General features: G+C 44.9%; 1 protein-coding gene across 1 annotated transcript; it reads left to right on the forward strand.

Moving 5' to 3' along the window:
* Positions 1-262: 262 nt before the first annotated feature.
* On the forward strand, positions 263-12,734 carry INA (internexin neuronal intermediate filament protein alpha). The gene is made up of 3 exons (XM_069566996.1): positions 263-1,327; positions 9,178-9,302; positions 10,759-12,734. Exons 1-3 carry the CDS (start codon positions 263-265, stop codon positions 11,066-11,068), a joined length of 1,500 nt encoding a protein of 499 aa, XP_069423097.1. The 3' UTR covers positions 11,069-12,734.
* Positions 12,735-14,479: the final 1,745 nt, after the last annotated feature.

A 14,479-nucleotide genomic window follows, 5' to 3' on the forward strand; every position in this document is an offset into this window, starting at 1 on the left:
CCCTCGCCCTCGGTCCGGGGCGCGCGCAGCTGCAGGAGTCACTGCGCTTCCCCGCCCCCGCTCCTGGAGGCCCCCCTCTCCCCTCTGCTCTCTCCGCGGGACCCGAGCAGGAGCTCCGCCCCCAACGCACCGCCCCAGTCGTCCCCCCACCCCCACGCCTTAAAACCCGGTGCACGCCGCCCCACCGCGCCCCGCCCTGCGCACCTCTCCTCTCCTCGCCAGCGCCAGCCGCAGCCGCTCTCCCGGCCCTGGTCCCGGCACCATGAGCTTCGGCTCGGAGCACTACGTGTGCGCCTCCTCCTCTTATCGCAAGGTGTTCGGGGACGGCTCACGCCTGTCCTCGCGCCTCTCCGGGGCTGGCGGCGCGGGGAGCTTCCGCTCGCAGTCGCTGTCCCGCTGCAATGTGGCCTCCTCGGCCGCCTGCTCCTCGGCCTCGTCGCTCGGCTTGGGCCTGGCCTACCGCCGGTCCCCGGCGTCCGACGGCCTGGACCTGAGTCAGGCGGCGGCGCGCACCAATGAGTACAAGATCATCCGCACTAACGAGAAGGAGCAGCTGCAGGGCCTCAACGACCGCTTCGCCGTGTTCATCGAGAAGGTGCACCAGCTGGAGACGCAGAACCGAGCGCTCGAGGCCGAGCTGGCCGCGCTGCGGCAGCGCCACGCCGAGCCGTCGCGCGTCGGCGAGCTCTTCCAGCGCGAGCTGCGCGATCTGCGCGCGCAGCTGGAGGAGGCGAGTTCGGGGCGCGCGCAGGCCCTGCTGGAGCGGGATGGGCTGGCCGAGGAGGTGCAGCGGCTGCGGGCGCGCTGCGAGGAGGAGAGCCGGGGGCGCGAAGGGGCCGAGCGCGCCCTGAAGGCGCAGCAGCGCGACGTGGACGGCGCCACGCTTGCCCGCCTGGATCTGGAGAAGAAGGTAGAGTCACTGCTGGACGAGCTGGCCTTCGTGCGCCAAGTGCACGACGAGGAGGTGGCCGAGCTGCTGGCCACGCTGCAGGCGTCTTCGCAGGCCGCTGCCGAGGTGGACGTGTCTGTGGCTAAACCAGATCTGAGTTCGGCGCTGAGGGAGATCCGCGCCCAGTATGAGTCGCTGGCCGCCAAGAACTTGCAGTCGGCCGAGGAGTGGTACAAGTCCAAGTTTGCCAACCTGAACGAGCAGGCGGCGCGCAGCACTGAGGCCATCCGGGCCAGCCGCGAGGAGATTCACGAGTACCGGCGCCAGCTGCAGGCACGCACCATCGAGATCGAGGGCCTGCGCGGGGCCAATGAGTCCCTGGAGAGGCAGATCCTGGAGCTGGAGGAGCGACACAGTGCCGAGGTGGCCACCTACCAGGTAAAGGTTGGAGCGCTGCGTAGAGAAGAGAGCTCTGTGCTCTCCGGCGCGTATTTCTCGCACGGTTGGGGCCCTCGAAATCAAGGGGAGGATAAAGGTGAGGACGGAAGGCGCCCCGCCCAGAGGCACTGGCAAACAAAAAGCCCTGGAGCCTCTTTCGCTAATTTTAGGGGCCTGGACGCCCTCTTTCCCTGCCTGTCGCTTGCGTCCCTGTCTGAGCCCTTCTAACAAAGAAGCCCTCAAGCTTCTTCAGCAAGTGGGCATAAACAGGCTGGCGACCTGAAGAACAACTCCCTCCCAAAGGGGGAGTGAGCGCAGTAGGGGTGGGTCGCAGCCTCTCCGTGGTTGGCGGTGCTGTTTCCGCTGTCTGGCTTGTTTGATTGACTTTGAAATGCTTTCTGTGCGTCCTGGGAGTATTTCTGCCCTTGGGTTGGGGGAAGAATGCGAGACTATATTGGCAAAAGTTCTATGCCATTGTCTTGACTTTTGCCCTCAAAGGAGTAGAGATTGGCAGTCAAGAAGATGAGTGATTGGCCTAATAATAACTGCCGTGCTCTGTTCTCCCCCAGCATACACTCAGTTCCCTCGGCGACTGACTAACGGTATTTCTTCCTAAAGAAAGCATTACAGACGTTAGCAAAGGAGGATGGTCGGGCGCTGTCCTCGGTGCTGATCTATAGTTCTTCCCATCTCAGAATTTCCCTCCTGTCTCATGTCCCAGTTATGACTCTCTAGGCAATTAACTGCTTCGATTTTTTTTCTTCTGCAACACCAACACATCAGTCTTGGCTACCTGCAATCAAGGGTCACCCGGTGGACAGCATCAATTTTCACTTTCACGGATGGCTTAGCTTTTAACAAAACCCACTTAGTCTGCCCCACAGCAGTGAAGTGCCACTCGAAAATGCCCATTTCCTTAACATTTTTCCATCCTAAGTGCATGTGATAAATCACAGAGATGAGCGTGTCTTTGTTATAGGTCACTTATTTTTTTTCCCATCTCTGCCTGTCCTCTAAGCTCCTGTGAAGGTATCGATTGGCTCTTTCCTCCTTTTCTCTCCAAACAAAGGCCACTGCATCTTCAGTTTTACTGCATGGAACATTCTGGGCTTATGACCACAAAGGACACAGAGGCAGGTGAAAAGTGTGGAAAGAATCTAAATAGTGGGGTTCAGTTTCAAGGTGCAATAAAAGTTCCATTGGATAGAATGCTAGTAGTTCAGAAACTTGCAATAATTCATTCTACCAAGCTCAAAGTTGCCATTTGATAAAATTAATAATGTTTAGGAACATTAAGAAAACACAATCATGAAAGCAGCGAATCCTCAAAGTGCTATTTTTGTCTGGAGCCAAAGAATTATTATGGGTGTGCAGTATTTGCTGTTCATTATAAATAACTCCCTTTGATAAAGGAAGAAAGCTTGCTTGGGCTGTTTATTTTGGTATTTATAATTACAATAATATTCAAATAAATCCTTTTATTCCACTTCAAAATGTTTAACTTGAACTTTTCACTGTGTGGCCTAGCTCTCAATGGCCTGAACTAATTACATTTAGTTAATTGAGACTTCATATTTTCTTCTAGAAGCTTCAAAGGATGAGCTATGTGGTCTTCTGCTGGGCTAGCCCAGTATTTCTCTAAAAAGGGTAACTTACCCATAATCACCATCTGAATTGGGCTTTGCCATGTCCTCTGTTTGCTTGGTGTAGCCCCTACATTCTAAGAAATAGTGACAGTATTGTCTGGTTTGTTTTGTTTGCTTTAAAAGGCTTTCAGTGTTAGACAATAGTAGGGTCATCCAGACTAGCCTGCAGAAAATAAAAACAACAGAAACTGCGGCATCTGCAGCTCTGCAGTGCTGCCCCCATCAGCCATAGCCTCAGTGGACCTGCTATGAATGGAAGAGGAGATCAGACAACAGATATATGTGTATGTATAAAAGCTGAGGAGGGGTGCACATCTTCACCTGCGGGTCCTACAGCCATAAGGGTGTCATCAGGCTATTCTGACAATCTTAGCAGCACTGATTGAGATGAAAAGCCTCCTTCCCCACAGTGAGATTCAGCCATTGTTTTCTTGCCCTCTAACCCCTCCCCCTCCCCTTTCACTGCAGTGATGGGAGGCTGTTCTGTTTCTTCTGCTTCAGAGGTTAGTGGTAGGCCCATTTTCCTTTGCAGGTTTGCCACCCTCTTAGAGGCAGAGGAAGGCCCCATTAAAGTCACGTTTTCCCTGCCCCAGAGGGCTGACAGCCTATTTGAGGAAAGAAAGCTTATCACACTTTTGAAAGGGTGAAGAATGATTCAAGGTGACATATTAATAGTGAGTATACCGTGGTATGTGCAAGAGCTAGAATCAGGCGACACGAAAAATTAAGAGGTGCTCGGACTATTGTCCTCAGAAGCCAAACAGAGCCATCCTCTTTAACTAAAGGCTTTCCATTTCTGACACAGGGTGATTCTGGTTTCTGCTTCACCACCGTTAGAGTCCCTGTTCTGCCAAAGATGTCTAAGGACATTTTTGGATGGTACTGGGGGCCCTGGCCCTGTACAATGGTCAATCTTGGAAAGCTGAAGCTTTCCTTGAAAGACCTTGCAGAACAATCAGGATCACACCATCAGTTAATGCTCTCCAGGGAGATGAGCCAAGTCTGCCCTCTTCTCTCCAGTATGAGATTGAAATGTAGCCTAATTAAACAGCAGGAAGGGGCTGGCCTCTTGGAGATTGGGGGTGGCAGTGGCTGCATATAAATCTATAACCTGATAGATCCATTTCTGAAATTAGAATTCAAGAAAAAGGTCATTTGGTCCCCTTCTCCCTCTTTTTTCAACTCTTCCATATGCGTTTTGCTTTCTTTTGTTCTGTTTTTGCCCACTCTACCTCAGTATATTAGCGCTTCCCTGGTGGCTCAGGGGTAAAGAATCTGCCTGCCAATGCAGGAGACGCGGGTTCAATCCCTGGGGATCAGGAAGATTCCCCTGGAGGAGGAAATGGTAACCCTCTCTAGTATTCTTGCCTGGGAAATCCCATGGACAGAGGAGACTGGTGGGCTAAAGTCCGTGGGATCACAAAGAGCCATGACTTAGCAACTAAACACCAAACATACCACCTCACTGTATTATTGTCACCTGGGCCACCCTGATAGAGCCTTTACAGAAAAACTAGTGGTTCCTAAACCCATTGACCCACCAAGGTTACTTGGGGGCTTAACAGAAAGAGTCTCAGGCTTACTCCCAAGGATATGGATTTAGTAGTTTGCAGGTGGGGCCCAAGAATATGCAATTTCAATAAAAGCACTGCACCCTATCAATTCCTGAGACTGATTTGGGGGTGCGCTGATTTAAACCACCTTTCCCAGTGTAAACCAGCCTATAGAAATACTTGTAGTGCAACATTTTTAAAGTATTGTAGAGAAAATCATGGGATGAAATAAAGATAGGAGTGAGAAAAGGCAGCAGAGTGACCTGCGAGTGTACCACATATAGAAATCCTCTCTCCCCACCTTCGTTATCAGGCAGAGCAGTCATTCTGAACAGCCTTCTTCAATCAGATGGTGCCGCACTCACTACTCTTCCCCTGGGTGAGGGCCCCTAAAAGTGATGAACCCACAGCTCTGTCTGTTGTCCTGTGCGCCACTGCAGATGCTCTGCTACCTGTTCTCTCTCTTAGTCCCAGTCCACATCCTTCGAGCCCTCAGGAGGATGCTCAACACTCCGGTTAGCCATTCCAGGAGAGACCCCTGGAATGGGAGTGCCTCTCTCCTGTTCCCTCAGTCTAAGCCAGCAGCTGCTGCGTGGTTGGGGGAGGGGGCAGACTGCAGCGCTTTGCTCAGATTTCCAGCTGGAGGCCATCTTTGGCAGGGCTTTTGAAGGGCAATGCAAGACAGCCTAGGGTGGGGAAGAAAGCACAGACAAAGAGCCTAGATGTTGAAGAGCAGTGGTCAGCAGTCAGCATAGTTCCTTCTAAAAAGAGCAAAGTCATGCTTTATGTCTGCACTGATCCATAAAATAGACCTGTGAAATGTGTGGCAGAAAAGTTCAAGGAAATCTCATCTATCTAGAACTCAGGTCCTCAGCAACCTCTTATTCAGAAAACAGTTCTGAAACAAAACCAATTTTTTTTTAAAAGGAACTTATTAACCTGCTCATGTGACACACCTATCTCTAAATCACATATTAGGAAGTTGGCCCCTCTGTTGCCCCCCAGCTTATTTGTTACTTTGTGATTCTAAAGCACTTTGCTATTTGGATTTCAAGCCTGCGGCAAGATAGAGAAGAGGAACCACACGAGTCAGGCATTGTCAGGAGTGAGTAGCAGGAGATTAGTTCAACTTTCAGGACAAAGAAAATCACACACACAGAAAAAAAAAAAAGAAAGAAAGAAAATCACTAGTAGCAAACACTAGTTCAAATACTGCTCTCTCTACATTTAGTGTAGAAATGTACAGCCTTATATATACCATAGTTGACCTAAAAGATAAAACACATCACAGAATTATAGAGAAATATTGATCATTATCTTAATCCTTAGTTGCTGAGAAAGGTTGCATTTTGTTTAGTATCCTGGGAAAGAGTAGTACAAAGCACTTTAGAAAAGTTTTTATTTAGATTTGTTATTTAAAACTGTTATGGAAACCTCGGTGTCCAGAGCTGAAAAGCCTGTGGTTGTTTTGAAGAATGAAGTATTATATTAAATTCTGGAATTTAAGGTTTTAACTTTGTACCTTCCTATCTGGAGAAAGAAAATAATATCCTTTAAATTAAAAAAAAAATCCAACTGTTATGGAGATGTACATCTTCGTGAAAAACAAAAAATAATCTAGTGCTTTATAGGATTTGCCTCCAATTCTCCAATGTTAAAGTTTTATTATACGTTGCGTTCTTTAGTTATCTAAGCCAGGGGTTGCCTATCTCTGGGATCTAATGCCTGATGATCCAAGGTGGAGCCGATGGAATAATAGAAATAAAGTGCACAACAAATGCAGTGTGATTGAATCATTCCAAAACCATCCCCTCCCCTCAATCCGTGGAAAAATTGTTTTCCATGAAACCGGTCCCCAGTGCCACAAAGGGTTGGGACTGCTGATCTAAGGGGTTGTAGGGAGGGCTCGTGATCAATTTGTCCATATCATTAAAAGGGTAGAGTCACATGGTATGATATTAACAATAATAAAAATTGCTAACATTCTTGCCTGGAGAATCCCATGGACGGAGGAGCCTGGTGGGCTTCAGTCCACGGGGTCGCAAAGAGTTGGACACGACTGAGCGACTTCATACTCACACACACAACATTTATTAAGCAGTTCCTAGGTACCAAACACTGTTCTAATGACTGTTATCTAATTGAACAGATAATGGACTCATCACATAATAATGTGAGGTGCATTAAATTGAAATCCTCACTTGAGGATCTTAGAATACCTCAGAAAAGAATAAACATTATAATTTCCCATATACAGAAATGGAAGTTTCAAAGAAAGTATAAGTACAGAAAACAGAGGTATGTTAGATGTTGGTGGCAGGGCAAGAAATGCAATCCAAACATCTTGATGAAACCCTCTTTTTTTCCTCCTGTAACATTTCTCCTGCCCCTCTGCATGATAAGAATACTTGCTCCCTTTTCTCCTTTTTCTTCACCTTAGACTCTTTCCCCCTTACCACAGTATATTGATTCTCTTACTCCTAGGGTGTCACTAGATTTGCTTGTAGCTCAGATGGTAGAGTCCGCCTGCAATGCAGGACAACCGGGTTCGTCCCTGGGTCAGGAAGATCCCCTGGAGAAGGAAATGGCAACCCACTCCAATATTCTTGTCTGGAAAATCCCATGAATGGAGGAGACTAGTGGGCTACGGCCCATGGGGTTGCAAAGAGTCGGACACAACTGAGCAGCTAACACTATTTAACCTCAAATATAGCAACCATCAAGTAAAATTTCTCGGCAAAAATCCCTTTAAACTCTTATGATCTCTTAACACACTTTGGAATATTTCCACCATTGTTCAGTGTATTATATATTTTCTTCACTGTTTGTCATTCCTTGCTCTGAACCCATCAGTTAATTGGGTTTTTTCTTTGCAGTATTCCCGTCAATATTTATAGAACAGGTAGGTGGTATGAATTTTAATTCTTTCTGCAGATTCTTTTGATTTGGAAGTTTGCACCCCCTGATCTATCAGCCCTGGCTTTCAGCAGCATTTTATCATCCCTACAAGGGAAGTTCAAAGGGTTCCTCAGCACTTTCTTGAGGTTTCTGATATATTTATCTGCATGACTGTTTCATAAAAATAACTCTCAGCCACTGTACTCACCATGTTGAGAATTGCAACTGAATTATATGAGTAATTTGCTGAGAATAAGAAAAGAAATTCATCCAACAGTCTTTCACTGAGCCTCTCCAGTGTTCATTGTGCTAGGCTATGGGCTTCCAGGGGTAAACTAGACAGACGGCTTCCATGTAAATTACATCCCAGTACAAATGGCAACCCACTCCAGTACTGTTGCCTAGAAAATCCCACGGACGGAGGAGCCTGGTGTCCATGGGGGTCGCAAAGAGTCGGACACAACTGAGCAACTTCACTTTCACTTCACGATAGTTTTCTAACAGTGGATTTACCCTCCCAGGGCCATTTAGCAATGTCTGGAGACATTGCTGGTTATCACAGCTGGGAGAGAAGGTGCTGCTGGCATCTAGTCGATAGAGGTCAGGAATGCTGCTAAAAATCCTACATTCACAGCGAAAGCCTCCCTCAACAAAGAATTATCCGTATAATAAGAGCTAAAAAGCAGAGTGGCCACTTTCAGGTGGTGCCTTTTTCCTGAAGATACTTTTTTTAAAGTTTTCACGAATTTCCTTCATGGGCTAGCAGTTGCCCTGGCTTAAGGTAAAAGTACATGCCAGATCAGTGTGGAGAGGGTACTTAAATTAGATGACGAAGACCTGAGTAAAGGGCATTTGAACTGAATCTTGAAGTCAGCCATGTGAAGACCCACCACAGAGCATTCCAAACAGAGGCAAGAGCTAGTCTAACGGGCCTGCGATAGCAATGAACTTGGTAAGTTTAAGGAGCGAAAGAGAAGGCCACGGTAACTAAAACATAATGAGCAACGTGAAAAGTATAGGCTGTGCTAAGAAGTTTGCACTTAATTCCAAAGCTGTTGGAGGGTTTTAAGTAGATGAGGAATAGGATCTGCCGTGTTTTTAAAAGATCCTCTCGTTTCTCAAGAATCACAGATTTAAACCTTTTTTTCTTCTGTGCCTGTTTTTGCACCTGGAGGAACTTAAAGCACAAGTATTATATGAACTTAAGTTTCTTTTTTAAAAAAATTGTAATTTCAATCTGCCATTTGGATTAAAAAAAAAAAATTCCTTGAAGTGTTTATGCTTCCTATCTGTCATGTAAAATTCGGTCAGTGAAATAGACTTCTTGAAACCATCACAACAAATGGAGCCAGAGACTTGCCATGCTCTCTGTGCTCTCCACAGTTGGAATTTTCTAAACCTGAGCTCCTGACCTGAGCCTTTGGTTTCAAAAAGGACATTCAACAACTGAGTGATTCAGCAGTAACACAATAGCAAGGCAGGGATGGTAAGTGAGTGAAAAATAAATATCTTTCTGGTGTTTAGTTGAGAACCCTGTGCCCCTTGATAGAAATGTATCCAGATCTCCTGGGACCTTTATGGAAAAATTAAGATGTTGGGACCCTATCCTGGAACAGTTGAATCAGAATCTGGGCTGAGGGACAGGTATGGATTTTTAATGTATAGGCAGAGTTGAGAATCCTTGCTTTCTCAATCTCGATGAATGTCAGCCAGTTTGGCCTACTTATATTGGATTTGTGTTGCTGCTTTTCAGGATAACATTGGGCAGCTGGAGAATGATCTGAGGAACACCAAGAGTGAGATGGCCCGCCACCTTCGGGAATACCAGGACTTGCTCAATGTCAAAATGGCTCTTGACATTGAGATAGCAGCTTACAGGTACGTCACAGGGCATGTGCACCTAGGCAGATCCTGTCACCTAGGGCATTGCTATCCAGATAAGTGGTTCTAGGCTCTAATTTCTGATGGGTGAAGCAGGGGATGAGGAAAGGCATCACTGCCTCCTTTCAAATAAGCTGACCCTTATGTCCCTCAGCTTGGTTATGTCCCAGCTCCACCCTGCTAGTGCCTGGAGGCCTGGAGCAGTCTACCTACCACTGCAGAGATTTAAGGGAATAATGTGAGTGTACAGAGGTTGAAGTAAAACCCATCAGATTCTAACTTTGAAAACAGGGTTCATATAACATAGAAAGTCCTCATAGATGAAGTATCCCCCTGGATACCTGTGTAAGTAAACAAGGATGCTTGGGGCTGGTGCACTGGGACGACCCAGAGGGATGGTATGGGGAAGGAGGAGGGAGGGGGGTTCAGGATGGGGAACAGATGCATATCTGTGGCAGATTCATGTTGATGTATGGCAAAACCAATACAATATTGTAAAGTAATTAACCTCCAATTTAAATAAATAAATTTATATAAAAAAATGACAGCAGCTGCTACTTTTTGAATGACTACTGTGTGCTAGGCACTGTATTAGATTCTGCATATAAATTATCTAGGTATCAGGTTATATTATCATTTTGCAGATGAGGAAACTTGAACCATAGACTGATTTTGTCTATGGTCACGGTGTTGGTAAATGAGAGTTCAGACTCAACCTCAGATGTGAGAATTTTTTCTTTTTTTCTGACACTTTGTATACTACTTTAAAGCTCCCAGAGGATTTGATAGTGTTTTGAGTTTTTGATTTTTTTTTTAATGATAAAAGTTACCAGAATTATGAGAAGAAAAGAAAGATATTGGGGCCATTCTATTATGATGCTGTTTAGGCCAGGCTGGGAAAAAGCTTGGTATCTGAAACAGTTTAATTCCTTGGTTTCTGTTATTGCTGATTCCATATCCTTTGTACCCGGACATGCTGAAAAAATACAGATCTCAAGTTCAAGCGAATTAGGCAGTTTCTTTGTGGACTTCTTACCTTCTTATCCCTGTTGTACTTAAGGTGTTAATTTCTCCTTAGATCTTTGTAGACTCTAAGTGCCAAAAATGGGTGTGATGAAACCAAGGGGAGTTGAAGTTTTTTTTTTTTTTTTAATGTATTTGCAAATAAGATAGGTTTCCCCTTGACAGTGCTTTAAACATAGCTGGTGCTAAAGGTGTGTGTGTGTGTGTGTGTGTGTGTGCCCGTGCACGCTGGATGAAAAGGTGTGTGTATGTGCTGGATAAAGTCCAAGTCTTTGGCCTTGAAATTCAATATTTATTGGTCTCAATGTCATGAAGAAACTGTGAAATCTGGAATCTGAAGTCTTTCTGAAATGAATAGGGGATGGAGGGTTAAATTCTTTTAAAAGTTGCAAGTTGACTTCCTAAGAGTTTTTCTTTGTTGGATTTACAGGAAACTGCTGGAAGGCGAAGAGACACGTTTCAGCACCAGTGGATTAAGCATTTCGGGGCTGAATCCACTTCCCAACCCAAGCTATCTACTCCCACCTAGAATCCTCAGTTCTACCACCTCCAAAGGGTCAGCCACTGGGCTGTCTCTTAAGAAAGAGGAGGAGGAAGAGGAGGCTTCTAAGGTAGCCTCAAAGAAAACCTCCCAGATAGGGGAAAGTTTTGAAGAAATATTGGAGGAGACAGTGATATCTACTAAGAAAACCGAGAAATCAAATATAGAAGAAAACACCATTTCAAGCCAAAAAATATAATTCTCTTGCTTAAAAAAAGTTAATGCTTAGGAGGGGATAATATACACTTGACTTGTTAAACAGCCTATTCCTGATCCAAAACACCTGCCACCACTCTACATTGTCTTCAAGGCTTCAGTCTCATATTTAGCATTGAATACTTCCTTTCTCTAATAAGAAATCCACACCTTAGATTGGAGCAAACCGCAGTCCTAGAGCAATCACAGAGGAGTTATCTAAGAATGCAGCTTTCTCACCTAAAGCTCATGCTTCACAGCTATAGATGATTCAGGTACAGAGGAAGTACAAACTAAGGTGCTAAATCTGTGATCATCACCATCTTGCTGTGAATTGAAATTAAAACCTATATTCACTCACCACACCCAGCCGTTACCCAGCTATGGAATCTCACTCTAGATATCTAAAACATAATATCACTGCCAGAGATAAACCCACAGTCCACACCCGACACCACTCGATAGAATTGTTTCACAAATGATAGGTGTTTGTTTAATGGGTATTTTCCCTCTCACCCCCTGCAATTCCATATATCCTTTCTTCCATTCAGGAAAAAAAAAAAAAAAAAGGGTGGTAGTGTAGTATTTGTCCTTTTAAAACACATTTAGGTTCTTCTCAAAAGAACTTAACCCCTTTAGCTCTCTCTGCTCAATAAGTAGAATTAGATGCATGTTGACCATTTCTATGATTCGTGTAATGACTTCTCCCTGTCCATTTCATGTCCTTTTAATCATATACGTTAAAAAAATGGCAGTGATAAGTTTTGTGGGTTACCCCTTAGCTTATTCAAATCCATTTAATTAGGAAAAAGGAATAGTTTATTAAGAATGTAGCTTTTCACCTTAACTTTAGAAGCACAGTCATAGTTAATCCCAAACTGTGATTAAGCTGACCTTAGATTTAGTAGTGTAAGCTAGAAGAGGTGAGTATTTGTATGAAGGGGAAAAGACAAGGTCTCATTTATCTGTGGCAGTTCATTTGTGGTGATAGAGAATTAGCTGTTCATGCCTTTTCCCTTAAAATCCTCATATTTCCCTCCCAACTAGTCTAGGTCCTAAAAAGGCCTTGTCTTCACACCTATGCCTTTTAAGAATGCTAAATATAGATTATCTTATCACCAGGACACAATGCTCCTGCCCAAAAGTAAAAAGTCCTTTCTGGTCAATCAACACCACCAACAACAAAAAAAAATCTTGATCTTCTAACAGTCTTGCCCAACAGATTTCCCGTTGCTGCGTAGTTGGCGGGGTCTTGCTTCCCTGCTGGAGAGGAAGAGACACTCAGACCAGAGAAAGGCACAGATGTCCTGCTCACACACTAGGAGATAGGTTCTGGGAAGTCCAGTTTTCATTTGCCCAGCTGTGTAGCACCTGCATTGCCCAGTCTTCCACATGTGCCAAGTTTTATGCAGAATTAATTCTCTGTTGGAGTCACTTCCATAGATCTGAAGAGTCGCCATATCTGTGTCACACATCTCCATTTCTGTGGTGAAAAGGACATGATGCTTTTACTCACCTTTCTGATCCTAGCACGTGCTTCAGCCATTCAAGGAACTTGAAAGAATACTTTTCTCTTCTTCCTTTCCCTCACTCCATTCCTGTCTTTACTCCTTACACTTACTGTAAAACATTAGTAAAATAAGAATTAAAAGTCACACGAATCCCACCAACATAACTTGTGTTTTGTGGTTTCTGCTGCCTTAACAGAGATGCACTGTTTTGATTCAGTGAACAGTTGCACCCCCTGATAAATCAGAAATCACATGATCTCTGTTCCGTGCATCCTTGTTTAGTGTTTCTTTTTTTTCCCCTGTCGAAGCCTCAGGGCTATAGTCTGCAGACTGTCTGGTCTGAAACATAATGCACTAAGTGGGCAGTTCATGGCAGGAAATGGGGAAATCAAATCAATCAAATGATGAAAGACAATGTATTCTGTGCCTGGATAATGATTTAACTAGCTTAGCTTGCTGAAGTTCTGAGAATGAACTGGCAGAAGGCACATGATTAAAAAGTTCTTCAAAACAGTAAGAATCTTTTCCTTCTTTGAAAATGAGGCTCTGCTTCTGCAGAAACCACATGCCTAGGTAGATACATGGGCAGCAGTAATAGAATCTTCCTCTACTGTGGTAATTCTTAACCTTTTTGGGGATTAAAAAGGCTTCTCCCCACTTGGAGAAAGTTATGGATCTTTTCCCCCCAGAAAATACATGCACAAAACTATACAGGTCAAGGGACTTGTGACTCCTTTAGAACTATCTACTGGTATGCAGAAGTCCATGGATGCCAAGTTGAGATCTCCTAATGCCAGGCCAGGTTCCAGGATGGAGACTGCCAATGGGGGGATATTTGGATGCAACTCACAGCTGATGGTTGAAGCTGGAGCTTGCTGAATCCTGAACAATATTGTCATTGTCAGGACATCTGTCTAAAGGCACCTCCAGGCCGCTTGAAGATACATTAGTGGTACTGCTGATGAAAGATGTTAGTTGCACACTAACAATGAGAGTTTTGTAATAAAACATCTTTCAGGAACGTCCATGGTGGTCCAGTGGTTAACATTCCTCACTTCCAACACAAAGGATGCAGGTCCAATCCCTGGTCAGGGAACTATAATCCCACATACTGAGTGGCACAACCAGAAAGTAAAACACACACACACACACCTTTTAGGGCCTATTAAAGAACGGTAGACTCATCAGTACATGGGCTTGCATTGTAGACATTTGTTTCCACTTCTAAGAATAGTAGTATGTGGTTACTAGATCCTTCTCTATGCAAGGCCAGAATACTTTCCTTAATTTATAGAATTTCTGGCTCTTACTAGTCTGTATCTCCTATTTTCAGTGAGTCGCCACTAGTTGCCATGAGCTCATTTATAAAAAGAAACACATTAAAAGCACATTATGAAGTTGATAAATTATTAAACCCGAACAATTATAGTAATAGGGAAACACGGCATTCAGCATCACCAGGCAGGGAGGAGAAGGAAAGGTGAGCAGCAGCATCAACTGTTAGGACAGGACAACAGAGTGAGTCTGTGAGACTGTGGGGAAGCCTCTCCATGAAGCATACTAGTGATAGGCTTTCAGTCACTAGGCAATGTGATCCTCCACATCCTGAAGTGCATTAGTAACAGCTCTTATTTATTCAGTACCTGCTTACCATATGCCAGTCACTGTACTAGGCAGTAAACATAGACTGATCTCAGTTAAGCCTCACAACCCTCGCTAGGTATAGTATTTGTATACCCATTTGACAAATGAAGGAACAGAGTCTCGGAATGACAAAGTTAAACCCTGTCTGATGCCCCATAGTGAGTAACAGAGCTGGTCTGCTGACTCTTCAGTGCCTGCTTTTCTTTCCTATGTTGCCTTTCTATGTAAAAGAAAGTCCCCCCTGCACCACCACTTGAGGG

The sequence above is a fragment of the Ovis canadensis genome, chromosome 22 (genome assembly GCF_042477335.2).
Source record: "Ovis canadensis isolate MfBH-ARS-UI-01 breed Bighorn chromosome 22, ARS-UI_OviCan_v2, whole genome shotgun sequence".
Taxonomy (NCBI): domain Eukaryota; kingdom Metazoa; phylum Chordata; class Mammalia; order Artiodactyla; family Bovidae; genus Ovis; species Ovis canadensis.

What these genes read in the sequence shown, in the direction of transcription:
- INA (XM_069566996.1), top strand. Translation starts at nt 263, where the DNA reads ATGAGCTTCGGCTCGGAGCACTACGTGTGCGCCTCCTCCTCTTATCGC. An exon ending in CCGAGGTGGCCACCTACCAG is followed by an intron (nt 1,328 to 9,177) that starts GTAAAGGTTGGA and finishes GCTGCTTTTCAG; the next exon opens with GATAACATTGGGCAGCTGGA. An exon ending in ATTGAGATAGCAGCTTACAG is followed by an intron (nt 9,303 to 10,758) that starts GTACGTCACAGG and finishes TTGGATTTACAG; the next exon opens with GAAACTGCTGGAAGGCGAAG.